The sequence below is a fragment of the Oncorhynchus nerka genome, linkage group LG14 (assembly GCF_034236695.1).
Source record: "Oncorhynchus nerka isolate Pitt River linkage group LG14, Oner_Uvic_2.0, whole genome shotgun sequence".
NCBI classification, from domain to species: Eukaryota; Metazoa; Chordata; class Actinopteri; order Salmoniformes; family Salmonidae; genus Oncorhynchus; species Oncorhynchus nerka.
Window position 1 is genome coordinate 23,888,492 of NC_088409.1, and position 24,796 is coordinate 23,913,287.

The following is a 24,796-nucleotide window of genomic DNA, read 5'->3' on the forward strand; positions in this document are numbered from 1 at the left end:
CAGTTCGCACATGGGCTCTTACTAGTAAAGACTGTAAATATGGCATGTCTCTCCATCTTTCTACAGGGCTTGACATTAACTCTTGTAAAAAAAAAAAAAAGTTGAACAAGAAGAATATAGATTTGAGATGTCCGAATGGACAAGTAAAACAATCACACACAAAACATTGCAATATCAAACAATGACAATTGGATCAGAGTTGGATCATTGTCCCCCCTGAATGCGATGTATTGCTGTTCTCCCCATTTCTGCAGACTGCAGTAGGATTGTATTGAAATGACAGGTAGCAGCAGTCTTTCAATCATCCCGGGTTGTGAGCTTTTGAGATCAAAGCAAAGAGCTGTGTGTAGCAGTGTGTGCACGTGTTGATATTCAGTGCTAATTAGTGAGTTATTTACACAGTTAACACACATTTTGGTCAGCAAACAGGGTTTGTACAGTCATGAAAATCCTGGAAAAGTTATGATGTGCGGCTGTGCGCATCACCTGCATGTGCGCCAGTGTGAGTCGGCCAGAGTAGAGAGAGAGAGAGAGACATTGCAGCAGGTAGGCCTAGCCTATAAAATAATGATAGACAACAGGCACAGGAAGGCCATAAAGATCATCAAGGACAGCAACCACCCGAGCCACTGCCTGTTCACCCCGCTATCATCCAGAAGGCGAGGTCAGTACAGGTGCATCAAAGCTGGGACCGAGAGACTGAAAAATAGCTTCTATCTCAAGGCCATCAGACTGTTAAACAGCCACCACTAACATTGAGTGGCTGCTGCCAACACACTGACTCAACTCCAGCCACTTTAATAATGGGAATTGATGGGAAATTATGTAAAATATATCACTAGCCACTTTAAACAATGCTACCTAAATATAATGTTTACATACCCTACATTATTCATCTCATATGTATACGTATATACTGTACTCTATATCATCTACTGCATCCTTATGTAATACATGTATCACTAGCCACTTTAACTATGCCACTTTGTTTACATACTCATCTCATATGTATATACTGTACTCGATACCATCTACTGTATCTTGCCTATGCTGCTCTGTACCATCACTCATTCATATATCTTTATGTACATATTCTTTATCCCCTTACACTTGTGTCTATAAGGTAGTAGTTTTGGAATTGTTAGCTAGATTACTTGTTGGTTATTACTGCATTGTCGGAACTAGAAGCACAAGCATTTCGCTACACTCGCACTAACATCTGCTAACCATGTGTATGTGACAAATAAAATTTGATTTGATTTTGACTAATTAGATAACTACATAACAACTAACTACATATCGTGAAGCCTGGCTAGTTATCTCGGCAGTTATCTATTTAACATTATCATGTATTAATGTCACCGGTACTCAAACTGCAAATGACCGACAAGCAGTTAATGAACTGGTGCCTTAAAGCTGGAATCCGGCAAAGAATTTTAACATGCCGTGTGACGCTCCTCAGCTCATCAACAAAGATTATACGAACGGTGGAAGGGCGGCCATTGGAGCAGTTTCCCCCTACTGCAGATTCCATCTTTAATAAACCAATGCCACATACTCCTGTAGAGACCAACCGTCTCTACAGCGCTGAATATTGGGAGCCGAAAAATAAATCTGTGTGGAAAGCTGGAATTCCCCTCTGTTCAACATTGCCTATGTCATTCTGACAACTGTAAAATATATTCTTGGAATAGCCTAGTTGACAAATATCTCCCATGCTGTCAATAGATCACTGAAACCAGAATATTTTAGCCTTACAAAGTTATAGATAAACACGTCTTAGTTACCTTGCTTTGAATTAGCCTAATAAATCCATTTGATCGCTGATTCATTGAATGAGTTTGGTTGTACAGTTGTGGCCAAAAGATTTGAGAATGACACAAATATCTGCTGCCTCAGTTTGTATGATGGCAATTTGCATATACTCCAGAATGTTATGAAGAGTGATCAGATGAATTGCAATTAATTGCAAAGTCCCTCTTTGCCATGCAAATGAACTGAATCCCCCCAAAACATTTCCACTGCATTTCAGCCCTGCCACAAAAGGATCAGCTGACATCATGTCAGTGATTCTCTCGTTAACACAGGTGTGAGTGATGACGAGGACAAGGCTGGAGATCACTCTGTCATGCTGATTGACTTCGAATAAGTTCAAAAGATTGAGTTCAAAAGGAGGGTGGTGCTTGGAATCATTGTTCTTCCTCTGTCAATCATGGTTACCTGCAAGGAAACACATGCCGTCATCATTGCTTTGCACAAAAAGTGCTTCACAGGCAAGGATATTGCTGCCAGTAAGATTGCACCTAAATCAACCATTTATCGGATCATCAAGAACTTCAAGGAGAGCAGTTCAATTGTTGTGAAGAAGGCTTCAGGGCTCCCAAGAAAGTCCAGCAAGCACCAGGACCGTCTCCTAAAGTTGATTCAGCTGCGGGATCGGGGCACCACCAGTACAGAGCTTGCTCAGGAATGGCAGCAGTCAGGTGTGAGTGCATCTGCATGCACAGTGAGGTGAAGACTTTTGGAGGATGGCCTGGTGTCAAGAAGGGCAGCAAAGAAGCCACTTCTCTCCAGGAAAAACATTAGGGAGAGACTGATATTCTGCAAAAGGTAGAGGGATTGGACTGCTGAGGACTGGGGTAAAGTGATTTTCTCTGATGAATCCCCTTTCCGATTGTTTGGGGCATCCGGAGAAGATAAGGTGAGTGCTACCATCAGTCCTGTGTCATGCCAACAGTAAAGCTTTCCTGAGACCATTCATGTGTGGGGTTGCTTCTCAGCCAAGGGAGTGGGCTCACTCACAATTTTGCCTAAGAACACAGTCATGAATAAAGAATGGTACCAACACATCCTCCAATAGCAACTTCTCCCAACCATCCAGGAACAGTTTGGTGAAGAACAATGCCTTTTCCAGCATGATGGAGCACCTTGCCATAAGGCAAAAGTGATATAACTAAGTGGCTCGGGGAACAAAACATCGATATTTTGGGTCCATGGCCAGGAAACTCCCCAGATCTTAATCCCATTGAGAACTTGTGGTCAATCCTCAAGAGGCGGGTGGACAAACAAAAAAAACACAAATTCTGACAAGCTCTCCAATTCTCTCCAAGCATTGATTACGCAAGAATGGGCTGCCATCAGTCAGGATGTGGCACAGAAGTTAATTGACAGCATGCCAGGGCAGATTGCAGAGGTCTTGAAAAAGAAGGGTCAACACTGCAAATATTGACTCTGCATCAACTTCATGTAATTGTTAATAAAAGCCTTTGACACTTATGAAATGCTTGTAATTATACTTCAGTATCCATAGTAACATCTGACAAAAATATCTAAAGACACTGAAGCAGCAAACTTTGTGGAAATTAATATTTGTGTCATTCTCAAAACCTTTGGCCACGACTGTAATTATACATTTACATTTAAGTCATTTAGCAGACGCTCTTATCCAGAGCTATAGGCTTAATGCTGCAATATTTTATAAGCTATGAAGGGTGGCCAACCATCCGCCAGGAGAGCCTTAAAGATGGAGCCTTGTGACCTCCGGCTCCCTCTTTATGTTGCTTCTCTGATGGTGTATATTGGAGGTCGGGAGGTGTGATAGATTTCAGTTCAATCTAATAGAATGTGGGTGTTAGGCTACTTGTTGTATCCATCACTCCCTGAGTGATGATAGTAAAACATGGCACTGGATAACTGTGTACAGGAACTGGAATGTACTAACAAGTGGAACAAACCAATGCTAAAACACTATATTAGGCAGGACACTGTCCCTGTGGAGCAGATGTGGGGCAGTGGTGGAGGTGGGGCGGTCTACCAACTGTGGCGTGCCTCTGTCACACACACAGGCCAGTACTGGTGCAGAGCAGGGAGAGGACAGCCAGTCTTCTACACCCAATACAGCCAGGCAGTCTCTGTTAATGTCATTGGTGAGTGAGGAGACTAGCACATGAGCAATGGTTGTCTTGCATTTGGTGTCATGCTCTTTTTCATAGATTACTTGACAAGCCCCACTCGTTACTCTATCTTTTGTCAGTGACAATTGGAATATATTTCACTTCTCTACTTCTTTGCAATCTATATTTTTCTCAAATTCCTCCTCTAATCAATCCGTATAGTCAATATCCTCTCCAGAGCTCTTCACATCAGTGACTTTGTCAGCATCTCCTTCGACCGTGGTCAAAGAGGGCGGGGCTTTCAACCTCACCTGTAAGGCCCATCTTAGCAACTGCAAACTGAGCCAACATCATGGTAACCACAGTCTACATAGTCACCCTGATCCTGACCGTAACTGGACCACAGTGGTTGTAACATTCTCCTTCCTGAGGGACGGCTGGCCAGTGGCCATGGACTCTGTCAGTGGGATGTACAGCGTAGCGAGGGCTTCTAGGTGTCACATGGGGACCTACAGCTGTGTGGCTAGAGCAGGCAGGGCCAGGAGGAGCAGCCAGGAGATAAGCATCACACTAGACAGTGAGTTCATACTATATCACCTGAACGTTTAGTTTACCAATTGCTATAGGTTTTCATTCCTCATTGTTGGTCTGAAATCATATTCATTATTGTGATGCCAAAACTGCCACTCTTTACCGTTCACTTTGTATCCTGATCTCTCTCATGCTGCCTTCATCCAGACCTGTCTCTGATACTGGTCGCCTGCTTTGGCACCTTCCTGATCTCTCTCATGCTGCCTTCATCCAGACCTGTCTCTGATACTGGTCGCCTGCTTTGGCACCTTCCTGATCCTCTCCGTGGCTCCATTGGCATTTTCATTCTGTGCGTGATTTCCTGCAAGACAGGAATGTCAGTGTTCTGCCATGGCCAGAGCCCAGATCTCAATCCCATTGAACACGCCTGGGTCCTGTCGGATCGGAGGGTGAGGTCTAGGGCCATTCCCCCCAGAAATGTCCGGGAACTTGCAGGTGCCTTGGTGGAAGAGTTGGGTAACATCTCACAGCAAGAACTGGCAAATCTGGTGCAGTCCATGAGGAGGAGATGCACTGCAGTACTTAATGCAGCTGGTGGTCACACCAGATACTGACTGTTACTTTTGATTTTGACCCTCCCCCCCTTTTCTGTTAGTCACATGTCTGTGGAACTTGTTCAGTTTATGTCTCAGTTGTTGAATCTTGTTATGTTCATACAAATATGGACACATGTTAAGTTTGCTGAAAATAAACGCAGTTGACAGTGAGAGGACGTTTCTTTTTTGCTGAGTTTATTTTGAAGTGTAAGTTCGGGAATGGGGCTCAGATGAGAGTGTCAATAGGTCAGAGGAGCTTTGATGCCCAACTTGACAAGGGAGGCCTGTTTATGGGCAGAGACATGGAAAGAGGGAGAGACAGAGGAATACACTGCTTTGACAAACATTTTTAGCCACTTGTTCTTCGATATTACAATGACAGAAGAAGTTAGCGCAAACAACAAACACTCCCTCCCTGATAGAAGAGCACTAATATGTACAGATCTTTTTTTAACCATGCTGCGCGACGCTCCTCAGCTCAGCAACAAAACAATAACAGCAGTGGTGGGGTGGCCAGTGGCGCTGTTTGTCGTCATGAAGGCTCCACGGTCAGAGTGGGCATCAGTAGAACCTCTGAACACATGCAGTAGCCTTGAAGCAGAAGCCTAGAACTTGAATATAATCATGATCTAAAAATGAAGAGTGTGTGGTAATAAAATGATTACTCACCTGATGATGGATAGACCACCAGTGTACTCAACACTAGAACAGAATAGACAAGACATTATGCATAATAAGACATATTGTGGCGAAATCTGCTCGGAGCCTTCACCGTGCACTGCCACTTTAAGAGCGCATGAGCAGTAAGGAAGGAGGCGATAAAGAGAGTTCGTTCAGCTCTTTGGGGAGGAGCTCTTGGGTGGCGCGACAGTTTGATTGTGTGTGCTGTGCTGCAGAAGTTTTGTTTGTTTTCAGCGTTTGTAGTTTATAAAGTAGTTAACTCAATCATCGGTGTGATCGCTTTAGATCGTGGTTGTTTTTGTTTGGGACCGCGCCCGTTATGGATCGCATGGATTAGTAGCAACATTGTTGCGAAGCTTTAACATACAAACCAACAAACCATCGGACAGTCAGACCGTACACGGCAGGCCTGAAGACCACAGCTAAGATTTCTCTTTTTCTCTCTCTTTCTCTTCCCTCTCGTTCCAGTGCTTTACCCTGCAACAGACTCTCTATTTTTCAAATGCACTTCCCCTTGAAGTTCATTAGAGCTGGACTATTATTGCCCTGCCAGAAGTATTTTGATGGACATTTTAGTTAAAAGGGAGGTTGCTTGCAAGTTGTGTATTGTTATGTGAACTGTATTGAGGTGAGGTGTACTAATGACATGTGGCCGAGAAGACTGTGGACATTTTTAAGGCCTTTGTTGTGTCGATGAACACCCCCCCCATTCATACCCTCTGCACTCATCCACTAGAAAATAATACAGATTATTGTAAATCCTCTGTTGATGACTGGGTTCGTTCTTGTATGAAGTTGCTGTTGAATTGCTCTGCCATTATTAGTATTAGTATTATTGTATGAGGTATTCTTGTTTAGGTTACCCCTGTGCTGTGATGTGGGTTTTATATGGTGGGTATTCTCTTTTCTCTCCACTGGCTATCTGGTAAACAGGCTACACTCTAGGCAGTCTCTTCTGCTGATGTGTGTGGGTCTGGTAGTGGTACTCTCTCTATTCTACTCTTTTCCTTTCGGCATGGTTAATACCTGCCTGGCGCCCGAACAAAATCTTTCTTTACCCCTCTCTAATAAATACCGCTACAGAATTGGCGCCCAAACAGGGACTTGAAGAGAAACACCCATGACACCATCCACACAAGGTTGAATCATGTCTTTTGTTGGAACCCCATACTGTGTCAATGTGGACACACCTGATGGTAATCATGTTCGGGATTCTTTCATTGTGGAAGGACTCGATGAACTAATGGAGTTGGATAGCACTGCCCCTAATCCCCAGGCTTCTGGCTCACCTATAACATCTCCACCATTACCCTCCCCTCAAACCCTTCCGGTTACCCTGTCCAGAGAGACTGGAAGAGGTGTCTCTGTGATCACTGGACAACTGGAACATCAATGGACACACACCAATCATAGTTTGACAATGCAGGAGAATGCCATTCGCAAACTCAGGGAATGTATGGAGGCTCATCAGACAGATGTGCAGAGGAGGTTGGATTACCTTCCCTGTCAAATGGAGGAAAACCAACAACAAATTGTTCAGAGACAGAAATATTTACAAGATTCTCTGAAGCAGGATATTCAAGGAAAACTGCACCGGTTCAAAACACAAATGGAAACTAACCATCATCAAGTCATAATCTTTCTTGAGGAGGAACAAAAACAGAGAGCAGAGGAGTCAGCCTCTGTTGTGAAGGGAGTGTGTTCTTATCTGAAGGAAGTTATGGAGGACATGAAGAACTCTCTCACAGGGGAACTACGATTTTTTGATTGAACAGACTCAAAAGGACACTGTTAATGAGATGAAAAAAGCACAGAAGGCCACAGACCTTCAACTGGAAGGGCTGCACCAGGAGGTAATGCAGTGCTTTTCCCTTCTGGACAAATCTTCTGCACCTCCCTCAGGTTTTACCTCTGCCACTGGCTTGGCCAGTAAGGGAATAGGAACAGGTAGTACTACAAAAACCCCTCTGAAGATACTGTTAAACAACAGAACTCCCTCTGCCACTGTCATGCCTCCTATAGAGCGCTCCATCCCTATCAAAATACTTTTCCCCACTTTTGGCAGTCCAGAAGATGATGTTGATCCACTGTTTTTTTTATCTAAGTGTAATGATTTTCTTTCTATCCGGCCCCTTACTGACTTGGAGGTTCTTGCCACCCTCCGCAGTGTTCTCCATGGTACAGCAAGAGACTGGTGGGAGATAGCCCGTGAACATGTGTCAACCTGGGAGGAGTTTCAAAAAAATATTCCTCTTAGCCTTCCTCTCAGAGGACTATGGGGATGAACTGGCGGAACGTGTTCGTAACAGAGTCCAGGGGGAAGCAGAGCCAATACGGGACTTTGCCTTCTCCTATCGAGTTCTATGTAGGAGATGGAAGGCTGACATTACTGAGCAGGAGATGGTCAAACTCCTTCTTAAGAACATGGTTCCCCGCCTTGCTAGTCAACTTCGAGAACGTGTGCAAAATGTGGATGATCTGGTGTGTCTTGGGACTCAGTTTGAGAAGGACTGGAAGCACCACCTCCAAACTAAAAACACCGTTCCCTCATCCCAGTATACCCATAACTCTCCTGGGGCTAAACCGTCTCAGATATTTGTACCCAAGATCCAGGACAAAAGTCCAGTTATGTGTTGGAGGTGTAAAGTCCAACATCCTCCAGATTCTTGCCCGCTCTATGTCCAGCATCAGGATTCGGGAAAAGGTCAGAAAGGACCGAAGACTGAAAGTCTACACAGGCGTGGTGGCTTGCATACAATTGGGTCAGCCTTAATGCCCACCATGAAGCATTTAGACAGCACAGCTAGCGGTCTTATTCCTATTCCGCAACAACTATTGGTTCCTCTGACTGTTAGGAACTGGAGAGGGAAGGCCATAATCGACACAGGGGTATCTTACACCCTGATGCAAGAGGCCCTGTGGCAGAACATGGCATTACCTCATGAGGAGCTACGAACATGGGAGGAGGGACCATTGTACTTGGCCAATGGAGAACCTACCACCCCCTTGGGCTGGATTAGTATAATAATAAAACTGCATGGTGAGACTATTAACCTTCCTGTGGCAATACTTGCAGATTCAAGCCTTGCATTTGCTGTAGTCCTTGGCCTAGACTTCCTGTTCTTCAGTGGACTGACCATCTCTATGTCCGAACCCTCCTATCGGCTACACTCTGACTATTCCCAGCCTCATCCATTTCAACCTGGTAATGCACTGATTTCAGGTTGGAGCCTGCTACATTATGCAAGGTCCGGACAAGGTCAAGTCAGAGACAGAGAAAATATAAAGAGACAAAGACAAAAACATGTTCCACTAGTGAAGTCTGAGAACCCAACTATCACCCTGATTACCGCCGTACCCCCTTCTATCCGAGAGCAAAAGCAAACCGGATGCTGATTTCTACATCAAGCAAGCGGTGGAACAGGCATGTCTATCGGATGATGAAAGGTGGCAGCTCTCCCAGATGTTGGACGTGAACAGTGAGGTCTGTACTCTTACACTCGGCCGTACAACCGTCTTCAAACACAAAATCTATACCCGGCATGAGGTCCCCATTAAGCAGCGTCCCTACAGGCTGTCCCCGCCAAACTGGAAATTCTCAATGAACAGCTCAAAAGCATGTTGGAGAATGGAATTGTGGAACCTTCTTTTCCGGATGGGCTTCTCCGGTTGTCCTGATTCCTAAGAAAGATGGTGGATATCGATTCTGTGTGGACTACAGGAAGCCGAATGCCATAACAGAAAGTGATGCCTACCCTCTACCAAACATAAATGACATACTGGAATCTCTGGCAGGAGCATCCATCTTTAGTAATCTGGATCTAAACAGTGGCTATTGGCAGGTGTCAATGGATCCCGCTAGTCAGGACAAGACTGCCTTTGTCACCCCTGCTGGTTTGTACTCCTTCAAAGTCATGCCTTTTGGTTTGAAGAATGCTCCAGCAACCTTCCAACGGTTGATGGAGACTGTCCTGGGAGAACTGAGGGGTAGAAATTGTCTCGTGTATCTGGATGACATCATAATCTACTCCTCCTCTGTTGCGGATCATCTGCAAGACATTCAGTCCGTCTTCGACAGACTAAAGGCTGCAGGTTTGACCTTGAACTTGAAGAAGTGTCGTTTCTGTCTGCCAGAACTCAAGTTCCTTGGTCATGTGGTTAATGCTGAAGGTATCCATGCAGATCCAGCCAAAGTTGCAGCTGTGCAGGAATTCCCAATTCCCACATCCCTCAAGGCTGTTCAGCGGTTTCTGGGTATGGCTGGATGGTACCACAGGTTTGTGCCTGATTTTTCAAAGGTAGCTGAACCCCTCAACCACCTTAAGAAGAAAGGTGTGAAATTCCAATGGACCCCTGCATGCCAAAGTGCATTTGAAGCACTCAAAAACAGTCTAATTACTCCTCCAGTGCTTGGACATCCTAACCTGAATGCTCATTTCATTGTGTACACGGATGCAAGTCAAACAGGACTTGGAGCAGTCTTGGCTCAACAAACAGGACTTGGAACAGAAGAAGTTCTTGCCTATGCAAGTCGCACCCTTAATTCAGCCGAGAGGAATTATTCAACGACTGAAAGGGAGTGCCTCGCTGTGGTGTGGGCTTTGGAGAAATGGAGCTACTACTTGGAGGCAAAGATCTTCACCGTTGTCACAGACCATGCTGCTCTGCAGTGGGTTCTGGCATCAGGCAAGACCAACAGCCGTCTTATTCGCTGGTCTATCAGACTGCAGAAGTTTGACTTCATCATTGAGTATCGCAAAGGAAAACTGAACGTTGTACCAGATGCCCTTTCTCGGATTACAGAGACTGCCAATGTTTGTCCTCCCTTGTGCAGTACTTATACTACCGCTAAATGTCTGGATGATTCCTTTCCTCTGGATGATGAGAGTGTATGGAGAGCACAGCAGAAGGATGCTGCCATCATGGCGATCCACAAGAGTCTGTCTGAAGAAGACTCCAAGAGTCGCTTCAATGATAAGTATAGCATAATTCAGGATAAAGTGTATCGAAAAACTCCAAGAGGAGATGGAATACACAGCACCCATTATCGCGTCTTCATTCCCTCTACATTGTGTGACCAGATAATCCAAGCTTATCATGCCAATCCCATGAGTGGCCATCTTGGCGTTTTTAAAACTTATCGAAGACTACAAGAGGTGGTTTACTGGCCCGGCATGTGGGTTGATACCCGGAAGTTTGTACGGCAGTGTGAAGTCTGCCAGAAATACAAACCAGACATTGGCCGACCTGCCGGGAAAATGCAGCAGACCGTGGTGAACCATCCAAATGAAATGTTGGGAATTGACCTCATGGGACCTTTTCCTCCCAGCCGGGGACCCGGAATGAATTTTTATTGGTGGTAGTGGACTACTACACACACTGGGTGGAGTTGTTTCCCCTCCGCAAAGCTACTGCATCAGCCATTGCTCTAATTCTGCGAAGGGGAGGTTTTTACCAGATTTGGAATTCCAGACCAAATCCTCTCTGACCGAGGTCCACAGTTCATATCAGGAATCTACAAAGAGCTCTGTACCTACTGGGGTGTAATTGCCAAGTTGACCACAGCCTATCATCCTCAGACCAACCTGACCGAGAGGGTAAACCGAACCCTGAAGGGGATGATTGCTTCATTCGTGGGGATCAGCACACAAGGTGGGATCAGCATCTCCCTGAATTTCGCTTTGCACTGAACTCTGCCGTGCAGGAGACTTCTGGGGTCACTCCCGCCGAACTCCACCTGGGAAGACCACTAAAAGGTCCGATGGACAGGGTCTTGCAAAGTTCAAATGTTTCACCTGACTGCCCAGCGTTTGATGCCGTACAACACCACCACACCTTGCTAGCCAGAGTGGAGGCCAGCAAAACCAAAGCCAAACAACGACAGCTGAGAAACTATGACAAACATAGACGAGACGTGTGTTTTCCACCCCAGTCTCGTGTCTGGATACGTTCCCATCATCTGTCAAAGGCATCTAAGAAGTTCACTGCCAAGCTAGCTTCGAGATGGAAAGGTCCATACCGTGTAGTGCAGCAGTTGGGACCAGTGAACTACTTGGTCTGTTTGGAGGACACTGGGGAAGATGTCAGGACAGTGCATGTTGTTGACCTAAAGCCCTGCTACCCTACGGCAGAAGAGCTGGATCGCAGGCAAAAGCAACACCTGCAGGACCTCTTCGTGGAGGACTCTGATGAGGAGGACTTCCCTGGTTTTGTGTAGCAGGAACATGAACCTGTCAAAGCCTGCATCCTCTCTGTTTCTACAGGCATTGTTTTTTCATGGGGGAGGAGTGTGGCGAAATCTGCTCGGAGCCTTCACCGTGCACTGCCACTTTAAGAGCGCATGAGCAGTAAGGAAGGAGGCGATAAAGAGAGTTCGTTCAGCTCTTTGGGGAGGAGCTCTTGGGTGGCGCGACAGTTTGATTGTGTGTGCTGTGCTGCAGAAGTTTTGTTTGTTTTCAGCGTTTGTAGTTTATAAAGTAGTTAACTCAATCATCGGTGTGATCGCTTTAGATCGTGGTTGTTTTTGTTTGGGACCGCGCCCGTTATGGATCGCATGGATTAGTAGCAACATTGTTGCGAAGCTTTAACATACAAACCAACAAACCATCGGACAGTCAGACGGTACACGGCAGGCCTGAAGACCACAGCTAAGATTTCTCTTTTTCTCTCTCTTTCTCTTCCCTCTCGTTCCAGTGCTTTACCCTGCAACAGACTCTCTATTTTTCAAATGCACTTCCCCTTGAAGTTCATTAGAGCTGGACTATTATTGCCCTGCCAGAAGTATTTTGATGGACATTTTAGTTAAAAGGGAGGTTGCTTGCAAGTTGTGTATTGTTATGTGAACTGTATTGAGGTGAGGTGTACTAATGACATGTGGCCGAGAAGACTGTGGACATTTTTAAGGCCTTTGTTGTGTCGATGAACACCCCCCCATTCATACCCTCTGCACTCATCCACTAGAAAATAATACAGATTATTGTAAATCCTCTGTTGATGACTGGGTTCGTTCTTGTATGAAGTTGCTGTTGAATTGCTCTGCCATTATTAGTATTAGTATTATTGTATGAGGTATTCGTGTTTGGGTTTCCCCTGTGCTGTGATGTGGGTTTTATATGGTGTGTATTCTTGTTTAGGTTACCCCTGTGCTGTGATGTGGGTTTTATATGGTGGGTATTCTCTTTTCTCTCCACTGGCTATCTGGTAAACAGGCTACACTCTAGGCAGTCTCTTCTGCTGATGTGTGTGGGTCTGGTAGTGGTACTCTCTCTATTCTACTCTTTTCCTTTCGGCATGGTTAATACCTGCCTGGCGCCCGAACAAAATCTTTCTTTACCCCTCTCTAATAAATACCGCTACAATATGACCTGATAACCCAAACTCAGACATAAGCATTAAAATTAGGCTAAGTCTATGTGGCACTGGGTATTTAATTTTAGCCTGCAGATCCATGATCTAATTTCCAAGGGGATTAAAAAAGGTTAAATTTGACTGATAGCCTACTTACAAAGTACAGGAAGGAGAGACATTCCTGAACGATAAAGAGTGAATCATGGTAAATAAATAAATAATGGTTGGCAACGGTAGCTAGGCAAACGGGTTTTTAAGAAACAACCTGTAGTTGGAGGGGAAATCAGTTTACTGAAAAAGGTCAATAAACAGTTAGGCTAATTAAACGGTCCACAAAGGACCACACATATTGAAAAAGGTTGACAACAATACATTTTACACATGCAATAAACTGCAATAGGGCCAATGTTATTGTTTTTAAACAGAGGCACAACACCACGTGGTGACAACAACCATCATTTACCTGGCTAACAACCATAGTTTACCTGGCTAACAACCATAGTTTACCTGGCTCTGGCATCATCACCTCAGCATCCTGCTTGTAAGATGTCTGGTCCTACATTTTCACGTAGACCAAGCTGTGTGCTGTGGGGTTTCATTTGGGAAACCTGAACCGATATTAATCTGGTTCATATCCGCAACACTCTCCTGGGGTGGCAGGAAAACGATGATAGCAGGCAGCCACAGGACTGCATCATCCGGTGAGACGCAGCCTGCTGGGTCCCGCTCACTGCGTCCCCTAGCGTCGCACATGATCGAAGAAAATAATCTGTGTGAGGGAAGCAAAATTCAACACAGCACCGGTCCTTTCCCCCAAAAACAGGAAGTAGGAACGATATCGCATAGAGTGAAAGCTCTTGCAGTACTCCACTGTCTGGACAAGCTATATTGTAAGTCTGGCGGAGTCGGTATTAACGTTAGTGTTTTTACGCAAAGAGAAATTCAACCAAATAGAAGATTGATGTCATTTGGTGGAACGCAAAACGGCGGGTGAGTTGAAAGAACGTTGCGTTATCACGGTGCATTTGACCACAGACTTGCCCAACACTGACTGAGCAGCACAAAGCTAGCTAGTTAATTTGTAATGGCGGAGTGCTTGTAGCTAATTTACGGGGTATGCTTAGTAGCCAACGGTGTAGCTAGCTAGCTGTCGTTACCCAGTTTAGAGAATTGTTGGTTATATAGCTAACTAAGAGCGCCGTTGGGTGATACGTTTATTTTTTTGAAAATCGATGTGAGTTGGTTACCTAGCTATCGATTAGTTAGCTCGCTAACTGTTGTTTTGCTAAGCTACAGTAGCTAACTACGTATGGTTGCTAGTTAACTAACGTTAAGCACAGCGACGTGAACAAAACTGTTGGATAACTAACTAGCTAACGTTAGCAAGTCAACAACATTAATTCAATCCACAAAGTTAACATTAATTGTAACGTTAGATGGCAAAGACTAAACTAACTTGTTAGCCTACGACCTCTGAACCCTGTAATTGATGTAGTCATTTAAGGGGCTACCTGAAGTTGCTACATCAATTTAAAAACATTGTTTTTTACTTATAAATATATATATATTTAAATTATTTATTTAACCTTTATTTAACCAGGTAGGCAAGTTGAGAACAAGTTCTCATTTACAATTACGACCTGGCCAAGATGAAGCAAAGCAGTTCGACACATACAACGACACAGAGTTACACATGGAGTAAAACAAACATACAGTCAATAATACAGTATAAACAAGTCTATACGATGTGAGCAAATGAGGTGAGATAAGGGAGGTAAAGGCAAAAAAAAGGCCATGGTGGCAAAGTAAATACAATATAGCAAGTAAAACACTGGAATGGTAGATTTGCAGTGGAAGAATGTGCAAAGTAGAAATAAAATAATTATTTCCTGATTGTAGTAATTTAGTTCACCTAATTTCAGTTTGACAAAACAAGCAGGTACAGTGTAGAGAATCATTGTACCATCTAATCCCCTGTGAAATATATTTTCCATAACAAAAAATATTGTATTTTCAGCTGTTTTTGAAGCTGGTGTATAAAACCAAATGTAAAAGACACAAAAACAAAACTTAAGAACAGGAAGCATAGAAATAGCCACATAAAAGATCTACTGCTTAGATTTGCTTTCAAAGACAAATCTATAACTAACGTAAAAACATTTTTGTTGTAAATTTCCCCCCAATTTCGTGATATTACGATCATGTCTCATTGCAACTCCCCAACGGACTTGGGAGAGGCGAAGGTCAAGTCATGCATCCTCCGAAACATGACCTGCCAAACTGCGCTTCTTAACACCTGCTCGTTAAACCCGGAAGCCAGCCACACCAATGTGTTGGTGTAAACACTGTTCAACTGACGACTGAAGTCAGCCTGCAGGTGCCTAGCCCACCACAAGGAGTCGCTGGAGTGCGATGAGCCAAGTAAAGCCCCCGTGGCCAAACCCTCCTCTAACCCAGACAACGCTGGGACATTTTTGTGCCGCCCTATTGGACTCCAGGTCACGGCCGGTTGTGACACCGCCTTTGGATGGAACCTCAGGCTGTAGTGACGCCGCAACACTTAGACTGCTGCGCCACTCGGGAGGCATATAACTAACATGTGAAATTGGTCGGTCACCTAAAACATTTTGCTCAACTTACATACACCATCAGAACCCAAAATCTTATTTCTTTTTTTTACGACATGGGAGTAAAACAAACACTGTATAGCCTCAAATGGTTAAAACTATCATTTGTATATCATATATTTTTGCATCCGTAGCTCTGTCTGAGAGTTGTTAGGCCTACGTTTCTCCAGCACCCATCCCTCCAGCTTTTCACAGAAATGGGTGGGGAGAGGCCTTGTGATTGCTGCTTTTGCACTGCCCTCCATTCTCCTTCTGCCCTCTGCTTCTCCCATCCCTTCCACTTACCATTGCCCTCTTTTTCTCCCTCCTTCACTATCTCCCCTGACTTTCTCTTTCACTACCCCTACCCCCTCTCTCTGTTCCCCCACCCGCTCCCCTCTTTGTTCCCCAGTCGCCGTAGTAAATGGGACCAGCCGGGCCCAGGTCCTGGTTCAGACCAGATGGGGGAGGCGGAGGCGGCTCCTACAGGGGCTCTGGACGCTGCAGCTGCTGTGGCAGCTAAGATCAACGCCATGCTGGTAGCCAAGGGCAAGCTCAAGCCCTCCCAGATAGGACCCTCTGGACCATCTGGACCCCCAGACAAGGTAATGGTCAGGAAACCTCTTACACTGAAAACATTAGAAACGCTTTCAGTCTCTCACTTGTAATCTGGCTTCTCTCTGTCTTCGTTGTCTGTCCCTCTCTCGCCTCCAAATTCTGTAATCCCCTCGCTCTTTATCTCTCTCTTTTGGAGAGAGATATATTGTTGTAAATGTTAGCATGCGACACATAAAAATGAATCTTTGTCATCACCAGGTTGTGGGTGCAGGGAAGCCCCAGCCTCCTATGAAAGCGAAGGATGACCTGGTGCTGGCGGAGGTGGAGATCAACGACGTTCCTCTCCCCTGCCGGAACCTGCTGACCCGCGGACAGACACAGGACGAGGTGAGAGTCCATGACATCATTATGATCTTTAGACCCATTGATTGACAATCTGGTCAACAGTCAAACTTACTGCTATGTTTACCCAGCTCTTTCTCTGTGTGACACGCACATGTACAGACTGGATCAGTGTCATGTAAACCAGTATGTTTACCCAGCTCTTTCTCTGTGTGATACACACATGTACAGACTGGATCAGTGTCATGTAAACCAGTATGTTTACCCAGCTCTTTCTCTGTGTGATACACACATGAACAGACTGGATCAGTGTCATGTAAACCAGTATGTTTACCCAGCTCTTTCTCTGTGTGATACACACATGTACAGACTGGATCAGTGGCATGTAGTAAACCAATATGTTTACCCAGCTCTTTCTCTGTGTGATACACACATGTACAGACTGGATCAGTGGCATGTAGTAAACCAATATGTTTACCCAGCTCTTTCTCTGTGTGATACACACATGTACAGACTGGATCAGTGTCATGTAAACCAGTATGTTTACCCAGCTCTTTCTCTGTGTCATACACACATGAACAGACTGGATCAGTGTCATGTAAACCAGTATGTTTACCCAGCTCTTTCTCTGTGTGATACACACATGTACAGACTGGATCAGTGGCATGTAGTAAACCAATATGTTTACCCAGCTCTTTCTCTGTGTGATACACACATGAACAGACTGGATCAGTGTCATGTAAACCAGTATGGGACTGAAAATGTCTCACTTGAGGACAGTAAATGACCAGCTTTTTCTTCCTATTGTGTGAAGATCAGCAAAGTGAGCGGTGCTGCTGTGTCCACCAGGGGGCGATACATGGCAGCAGTGGAGAAGTACAAGGCTCCACAAGGGTGAGTCCTGCTTCACACCTTCTTTATTACCACACTGCTCTACCAAAGAGGTTACTGGTATTTACTTTTCTCTATACAGACAAGTGGATCTGTTGTCTGATTGCATCATACAACCAAGTCTTAGGCTACTGACCGACTGCTTCTCTCTCTGTTGTCAGGGACCGACCCCTCTATCTCCACGTCCAGGGCCAGACCAGGGAGCTTGTCGACAGTCAGTACATCTGTATTTACCTCTCCTAATTTGATTAAGATTATCACCATTTCTGAACATCAGGATAACCAGGGTCCTTCTTTCCTGACTTTCTGTTGTGACGATCCAATCTCTCTCTCCAGGAGCTGTGAACCGCATCAAGGAGATCATCACTAACGGAGTGGTGAAGGCGGCCACCTCCTCCTACAGCGGAACCGGAGCCACAGTCCCAGTCTACCAGCAACACAAACCCCAGCCCCCCATCAACCACCATCACAGACCACACTTCCAGTCTGGGGTAAGCAGTGTTTTCCACAAGTACATAGAGTAGCCAGCCAAATAGAAAAAGTAGCCAGCCAGGGCTATTTTAATTGACTGAAAATGAATGAATTAGTTGTTTGGGGGTATGGCCTAGGCTTATATCAGGACTATTTTCTAAGTAAGGGAGCGTTTAACATGTCTTCTCTTGAGATGAAAGTCTTATTTACAGGGCCTCCCGGGTGGTGCAGTGATCTAGGGCTCTGCATCACAGTGCTAGCTGTGCCACCAGAGACTCTGGGTTCGTGCCCAGGCTCTGTCGCAGCCGTCCGTGACCGGGAGGTCCATGGGGCGACGTCTGGGTTAGGGAGGGTTTGGCCGGTAGGGATGTCCTTGTCTCACCGCGCACTAGCGAATCCTGTGGCGGGCCGGGCGCAGTGCGCACTAACCAAGGTCGCCAGGTGCACAGTGTTTCCTCCGACACATTGGTGCGGCTGGCTTCCGGGTTGGATGCGCGCTGTGTTAAGAAGCAGTGCGGCTTGGTTGGGTTGTGTTTCGGAGGACACATGACTTTCGACCTTCGTCTCTCCCGAGCCCATATAGGAGTTGTAGCGATGAGACAAGATAGTAACTACTAACAATTGGATACCATGAAATTGGGGAGAAAGGGGGGTAAAATTCAATTTACAGTCCTTATTTTAGTCCCAACATCTTAGTAAAGGAAACCTAGGGACGCTGTATGATTTATGAATGGCTTTATTTAGTCAGTTTGACACTTTTTATAAACTAGTCAACACTTGCTGTTCAGTTGTCAATCAAAGCACATTAAATAGTCTACTATGCACCACGACTCCACGTGGCTGTCTATGTGAAACACACAAAGGCAAATACTGTGTCCTCTACGTGGGGCGTTACCGCGTACGCACTCTACGTGGGGCGTTACCGCGTACGCACTCTACGTGGGGCGCTACCGCCTACGCACTCTACGTGGGGCGCTACCGCCTACGCACTCTACGTGGGGCGCTACCGCGTACGCACTCTACATGGGGCGTTACCGCGTACGCACTCTACGTGGGGCGTTACCGTGTACGCACTCTACATGGGGCGCTACCGCGTACGCACTCTACGTGAGGCGCTACCGCGTACGCACTCTACGTGGGGCGCTACCGCGTACGCACTCTACGTGGGGCGTTACCGCGTACGCACTCTACGTGGGGCGCTACCGCGTACGCACTCTACGTGGGGCGCTACCGCGTACGCACTCTACGTGAGGCGCTACCGCGTAAGCACTCTACGTGGGGCGCTGCCGCGTACGCACTCTACGTGGGGCGCTGCCGCGTACGCACTCTACGTGGGGCGCTGCTGCACTCTACGTGGGCGCTACCGCGTGCACGCACTCTCGTGGGGCGCTGCCGCGTACGCACTCTACGTGGGCGCTACCGCGTACGCACTCTACGTGGGCGCTACACGTACGCACTCTACGTGGGCGCTACCGCGTACGCACTCTCGTGGGCGCTACCGCGTACGCACTCTACGTGGGGCGCTACCGCGTACGCACTCTACGTGGGGCGCTACCGCGTACGCACTCTACGTGGGGCGCTACCGCGTACGCACTCTACGTGGGGCGCTACCGCGTACGCACTCTACGTGGGGCGCTACCGCGTACGCACTCTACGTGGGACGCTACCGCGTACGCACTCTACGTGGGGTGTTACCTCGTCCGTCCACTGCGTGGGGTGTGCAAATTCACTAGCATCATGCTCTCTCCTTCCCTGTGTAAAGAAATTAGACTGCAACCAACCACAGTGCACACACATTGTACCAGGAGGCGGGACAGACAGCACATTGCCTTTCCCTGTCATCGCTCACTTTGTGACTGATGGGCACCTATCCTATCAATAGATTGCTAGAAGATGCATATCGTTCACTCTATCCAGAGGAGGCTCGGCGGACTAGTGAATTGAAACCTTTAAATGAAAAGTAGCCTAGTTAATATGAAGTGGAAGAAGTAGGTGGCTGAAAATGAGTCTGTAACCGGCTGATTAGCTGACGGCGCTAATAAGAAAAGAGTTTGTGTGTTTGTCAATGTTATTTTATGAGTGTCAATGTCATTGAATGTCAACTCACATCCATATCCTTTCAGATGCACTATGTGCAGGAAAAGTTGTTTGTGGGTTTGGAGCATGCCATCCAGGGCTTCTCAGTGAAGGAGAGGGTGGAAGGGCCAGGCAGCTCCTACCTGCAGCACATCCAGGGTGAGACTGGGGCCAAGGTCTTCCTCAGGGGGAAGGGATCAGGCTGTCTGGAGCCCGCCTCTGGGCGAGAGGCCTTCGAACCGATGTACATCTACATCAGGTAAGTAGCAGTATTAATGGATAGTCTGGGGGAGTAAAGTCCATGTTGATTTGTATTAGCTCAGAGACAGAGAGCTTAGACACCAGGCACACATGAACTCCTCTCTCTTCCCCAGTCATCCCAAACCAGAGGGCCTTGCTGCAGCGAAGACCCTGTGTGACAACCTGCTGCAGACTGTGAGTGTCTAATGTTTTACTGACTGGCACTCTGTTCTCTATACACTGCTATACTTTCACTTAAACCCTGTTTCAAGCTGTCCCATGTGAAGTGCGTTGTATTATGTAGCTGGGCTGTTTGTCATGTGGATCTGTGACTGTTCTCTCTTCCCTCCAGGTTCATGCAGAGTATTCTGTCTTCCTCAACCAGATGAGTGTCATGATGCCTACTCCCGGTACAGACTCTGGCTGTCTTTCTCTTTTACAGCCTCTACAATGTGTCAACGTACTGACGTGTTCCTCTTCCTCTCCTCCTCCAGGCTTTATGCAGCCCCCCATGGCCAACGGGATGCCCCCCCAGCCTCCTTACTACCCCCCATCGGGTTACCAGCCCAGCTACCCCCTCCCTGTACCTCCCCCTCAGCCCATTCCTCCCCCTATGCTGTCCCCCTCCCATTCCCCTGGGCTGCCTGCCGGTCTCCCCCTCCCAACCGGTCGCCCTCCCCCCTGCACCTGTCACTTTACCACAGGTAAGGCTGGTCAATCAGATTTAGACTTGTCTGGACCTATAATACAGTACATTGAGACTATTACATCCGTGTTATGAAACTAGTTGAAAAACATTTTCTTGATAGGCTGTATATATATATGATATATTCAACATGCATTACATCCAAGTTGTTGTTTTTGTCCTCAGACTCTCCCACCTTCTCCTTTCCCGCCCGCTGCTCCGGTTCCGCCCAAAGCTCCGCCTCCTGTAGTCTCAGCCAATCCGCCGCAGAAAAGACGCTTCACTGAGGAGGTGCCAGACGAGAGGGACAGCGGTCTGCTGGGATACCAGGTGATTTCCCATTCTTTTATTCTTCCACCTTATGTGCTGCCTTCATCCAGTTTGTCCCTTCTGCTTCTGTTGTCTTCCTGTCTTATCTTCTGTCCATGTATCTGATATCTGTTCCTCTTTCTGTTAGACTCAATTCATTATGATACTCTTGTCTGTAATTCTGTGAGTCCCTGTCTGCATTCTGTGGAAACGGTTTGGTTGTTGAGTGAGTGAGATTGAATGGGTCTAAGTGTCTGTTCAGTGTCAACTTGTTATGATCTTATGACGTTCATTGAAAAGCATTGTAACCATAGCTGTTATTATCTGAGTCCATGTATTATTGGATTTATAGACCTTTAACATTCTGGAGATTCTGGAAAGGTATTGTTGGATAATCATCAAATGTACTTCAATATATATATATTTTTTACCTTTATTTTACTAGGCAAGTCAGTTAAGAACAAATTCTTATTTTCAATGACGGCCTAGGAACAGTGGGTTAACTGGTCTAGGAACAGTGGGTTAACTGGTCTAGGAACAGTGGGTTAACTGGTCTAGGAACAGTGGGTTAACTGGTCTAGGAACAGTGGGTTAACTGGTCTAGGAACAGTATATTGTTCCTAGGCCGTCAGTATATATTGAAATTAGTGCAGGTAAGATATCAGTATCATGGGAAGGAAACAAAACATGAAACGGATGAACTTCTTTAGGAAAACGGCCCTAATGTTGGAAACAACCATCGTTATGTTGTCCCCCAGAGTCATTAGATTTATTTTCCAGGCTGTAGCACATCATGTTTTACATACAGCAGGTTTTTAAAGGACCAAAGTGTTTGGTCTGCTTCCTGTTTTAATTTTTGCCCTGGAAAAAATATCGCAATACAAGTGTCGTCACAGGCCTAATTTAAATGTGTCCTCTTGATTTAATGATATGTTACTTTAATACAGTCCATTCCTATTTTTGGATTATGTGCAATCAGAGCATGCATAAACTTAAAATAATAGTTTTATTCTCAGCTGCTTAAATAAGGTGTAGTGAAAAGGAAAACGTTTTGGAATAATAACTTAGCAGTTCAGTTCCATTCAATAGTTTAGATAACTACATGCTTGTAGGCCTACTATTAATAATAGTAATTTAGGGGAGGATGTGTGCTAATGCGCCTGTGTGTTTTTCTGCTCATAGCATGGACCCATTCATATGACTAATTTAGGTGCAGGCTTCCCTGTGGGCAGCCCCGGCCCAGAGGCTTCAGGACCCCCGCCACCGAGTTCCTCCGGGCCGCCGAGGGAGAGGGACAGGTACGAGATGGGGGCGACGAGTCGCTCTCCTTTATAACAGTGTCCTTCATCCCAGATGCTGGACACACCGTGTGTGCAGGCTTGTGTTTGCTTGTGATTGATGTTGTGCAACACTGACTCCTCCCCTTCCCTCTCTTTCGCTCCTTCCCTCCCTCCCTCTCTTTCTCTCCAGCAGTAGGCAGCTGATGCCTCCACCACCCATTCCAATGAACGGAGGCATGACACCCAAGATGGAGGAGAGGAGGCTGCTGCAAGGCCCCCTGGGTAAGGGCCCCACCCCATGTAACCCCCTGACCCCTCCCCATCCATGGCCTCAGCCATAAAGCACGCTGCCCACCCCCGGCCTCTCGGCTGTCAATAGTCAGAGTCAAATAGCATTTTGCATGCAGACATGCTGTTCTCACACGTGACAGAACAGGTTCTAGCAGATTACATCAGACAGGCATAAGTTCTGCTTTGAAAGTCGGTCAGTCAGTTCAGAATTATGAACTGGGCAAAGCTTCGATCCCCCACTGCCTCAGGTAACTCTGTCGTTGATCCTAAGTCAACCCCTAGCCCTAGGCACTGTGTAGGTCTGAGAGTATTTTATAGGTGTAAGCAATATGTAGAGAATTACAATTGGCCTGTAGAAGAGTAAGGCTGATCTATTGCCATACTGCTTACACCTGGCATCTCATCTTGTGACATCTAGGAGGTGTCTAGGGATGGATTTCAGATTGGGAGTCCCCCTCTCTGTCTAACTGGTGCTGTCCCCTCGCTGCCCGTCCCTTTCTGATGACGTCATCAGACAGAAGTGTCTGTGCCCGTGTTTGACTCCCTCACTAACAAGACTCTCTCTTTTTTTGTGTTCTTTCTCTGTGTTTTTCTTCTCTTCCATGTCTCTCTGGGTGGGATGCCGGATGGGGGTGGGGCTCTTCTCCTGTGGCGCTGTCCTGCATCGTGATTGGACGGCCCTAACGCTGCCGCTCCCCACCGACCAATGACTGCCACTGCTGACCCATGCCCCTCCTCTACCTAACTCACAACTGCTGCCAAACACAATGCAATCTATTAACTTTCTCTCCCTATCTGTTGGTAAACAATTGACTTCCAACGGTTGTTTTTGAAACCTTTGTGCTGGTCTTTGGTTGTGTTCTTTCTCTCTCTCTGTGTGTCTCCCCTCTCTCTCCCGCACCCCTCTCCTTTCTCCCTCATTCCTCCCTCTTTCTCCCACTGTTTTTCCCTCTCTCATCTCTCTCAGATCCCTCAGTGAAGAGGATGAAGACGGGGCTCGTGGCGTACGCTGGTGACTCCTCGGACGAAGAGGAGGACCACTCCACCCCCAAAACCTTGGGGGCAGGTAACCATGGTAACGTCGCTGGGGCAACCCACTCCACCCCCACGTCATCCCCGGGCTGGACTCTGGGGTACCGCTGCCCCCCTCCGCCTCCCCAACGTGCCAAAACACAGCAGGCACAGTCACAGCAGCCCATGCCCTTCTGGATGGCCCCATAACACAGGAGTATTAAACCTCATACCCTCCCCTGACACCTAGAGCCTTTTGGAGGGTCCCATAATGATGTTTTACACACCAAACTGAGCCCCAGTCCCCCCTCTTCCCCTTTTCTCTGAACCATCACTCCTACCTACTCCTCTACTTGATAGAATTTATTTTGTGATGACTTAGATTTCGTTAAAACAGTTTTGTCATGCGCTCAGCAGTAAAGCAGTGTGTGTGTGAAATGGACTAAACTGACCGGCTGGCTGATACAAAGAGAACAGACTCAACCAGCCAACCAGGAGACTGATGGACTGGATTCATGGTGACAAGCAGCAAGATGCCCCAGACTTCCACACAGATTCAAGTGTACTCTGAACTCTGTATAGGAGAGACAGCTGAGGAACAGACACAAATGGAGGGTAATAGTGCCCTGTTTTTGGTTGATTTGGAACGTGTCCACTCCTGGTTTTACTAGTGTAGAAAAGCACTGAGGTAGAAGAGATTTCAATGCATTCTAAGTTATTTCTTTGTTAAAAAATATATTTCCCCCATCCCCATTTTCTTTCTTGGTCCATATCTTAATCAAATCTCCCTCTTCCTTCCTTGAGTACAGATCATACAAACATGCTCGTTGGACTTTTTATAAAATGCAATTGACTCAACTATTCTAATGTTTTTGTGGAATAAATTAGCATTATCTCTGTGTATGAGAGTTTATTTCAAGACTGGTTTGACAGATCATGCAATAGAGAGAACATGGGTGGTTTAACTGACTAGCAGGTGTGAATCTCT

General features: G+C 46.3%; 1 protein-coding gene across 1 annotated transcript; it reads left to right on the forward strand.

Moving 5' to 3' along the window:
- The first annotated feature begins 13,857 nt into the window (after positions 1–13,857).
- LOC115124044 (KH homology domain-containing protein 4-like) lies at positions 13,858–24,709 on the forward strand. Its single transcript, XM_029653416.2, is given in 15 exon segments — positions 13,858–14,038; positions 16,067–16,259; positions 16,471–16,599; positions 17,369–17,448; positions 17,607–17,659; positions 17,782–17,936; positions 20,040–20,251; positions 20,367–20,427; positions 20,585–20,642; positions 20,727–20,898; positions 20,900–20,936; positions 21,104–21,247; positions 22,409–22,524; positions 22,697–22,788; positions 23,765–24,709. Coding segments are annotated over 15 exon segments (1,785 nt in total). The 5' UTR covers positions 13,858–14,009; the 3' UTR covers positions 24,019–24,709.
- The last annotated feature ends 87 nt before the right edge of the window (positions 24,710–24,796 follow it).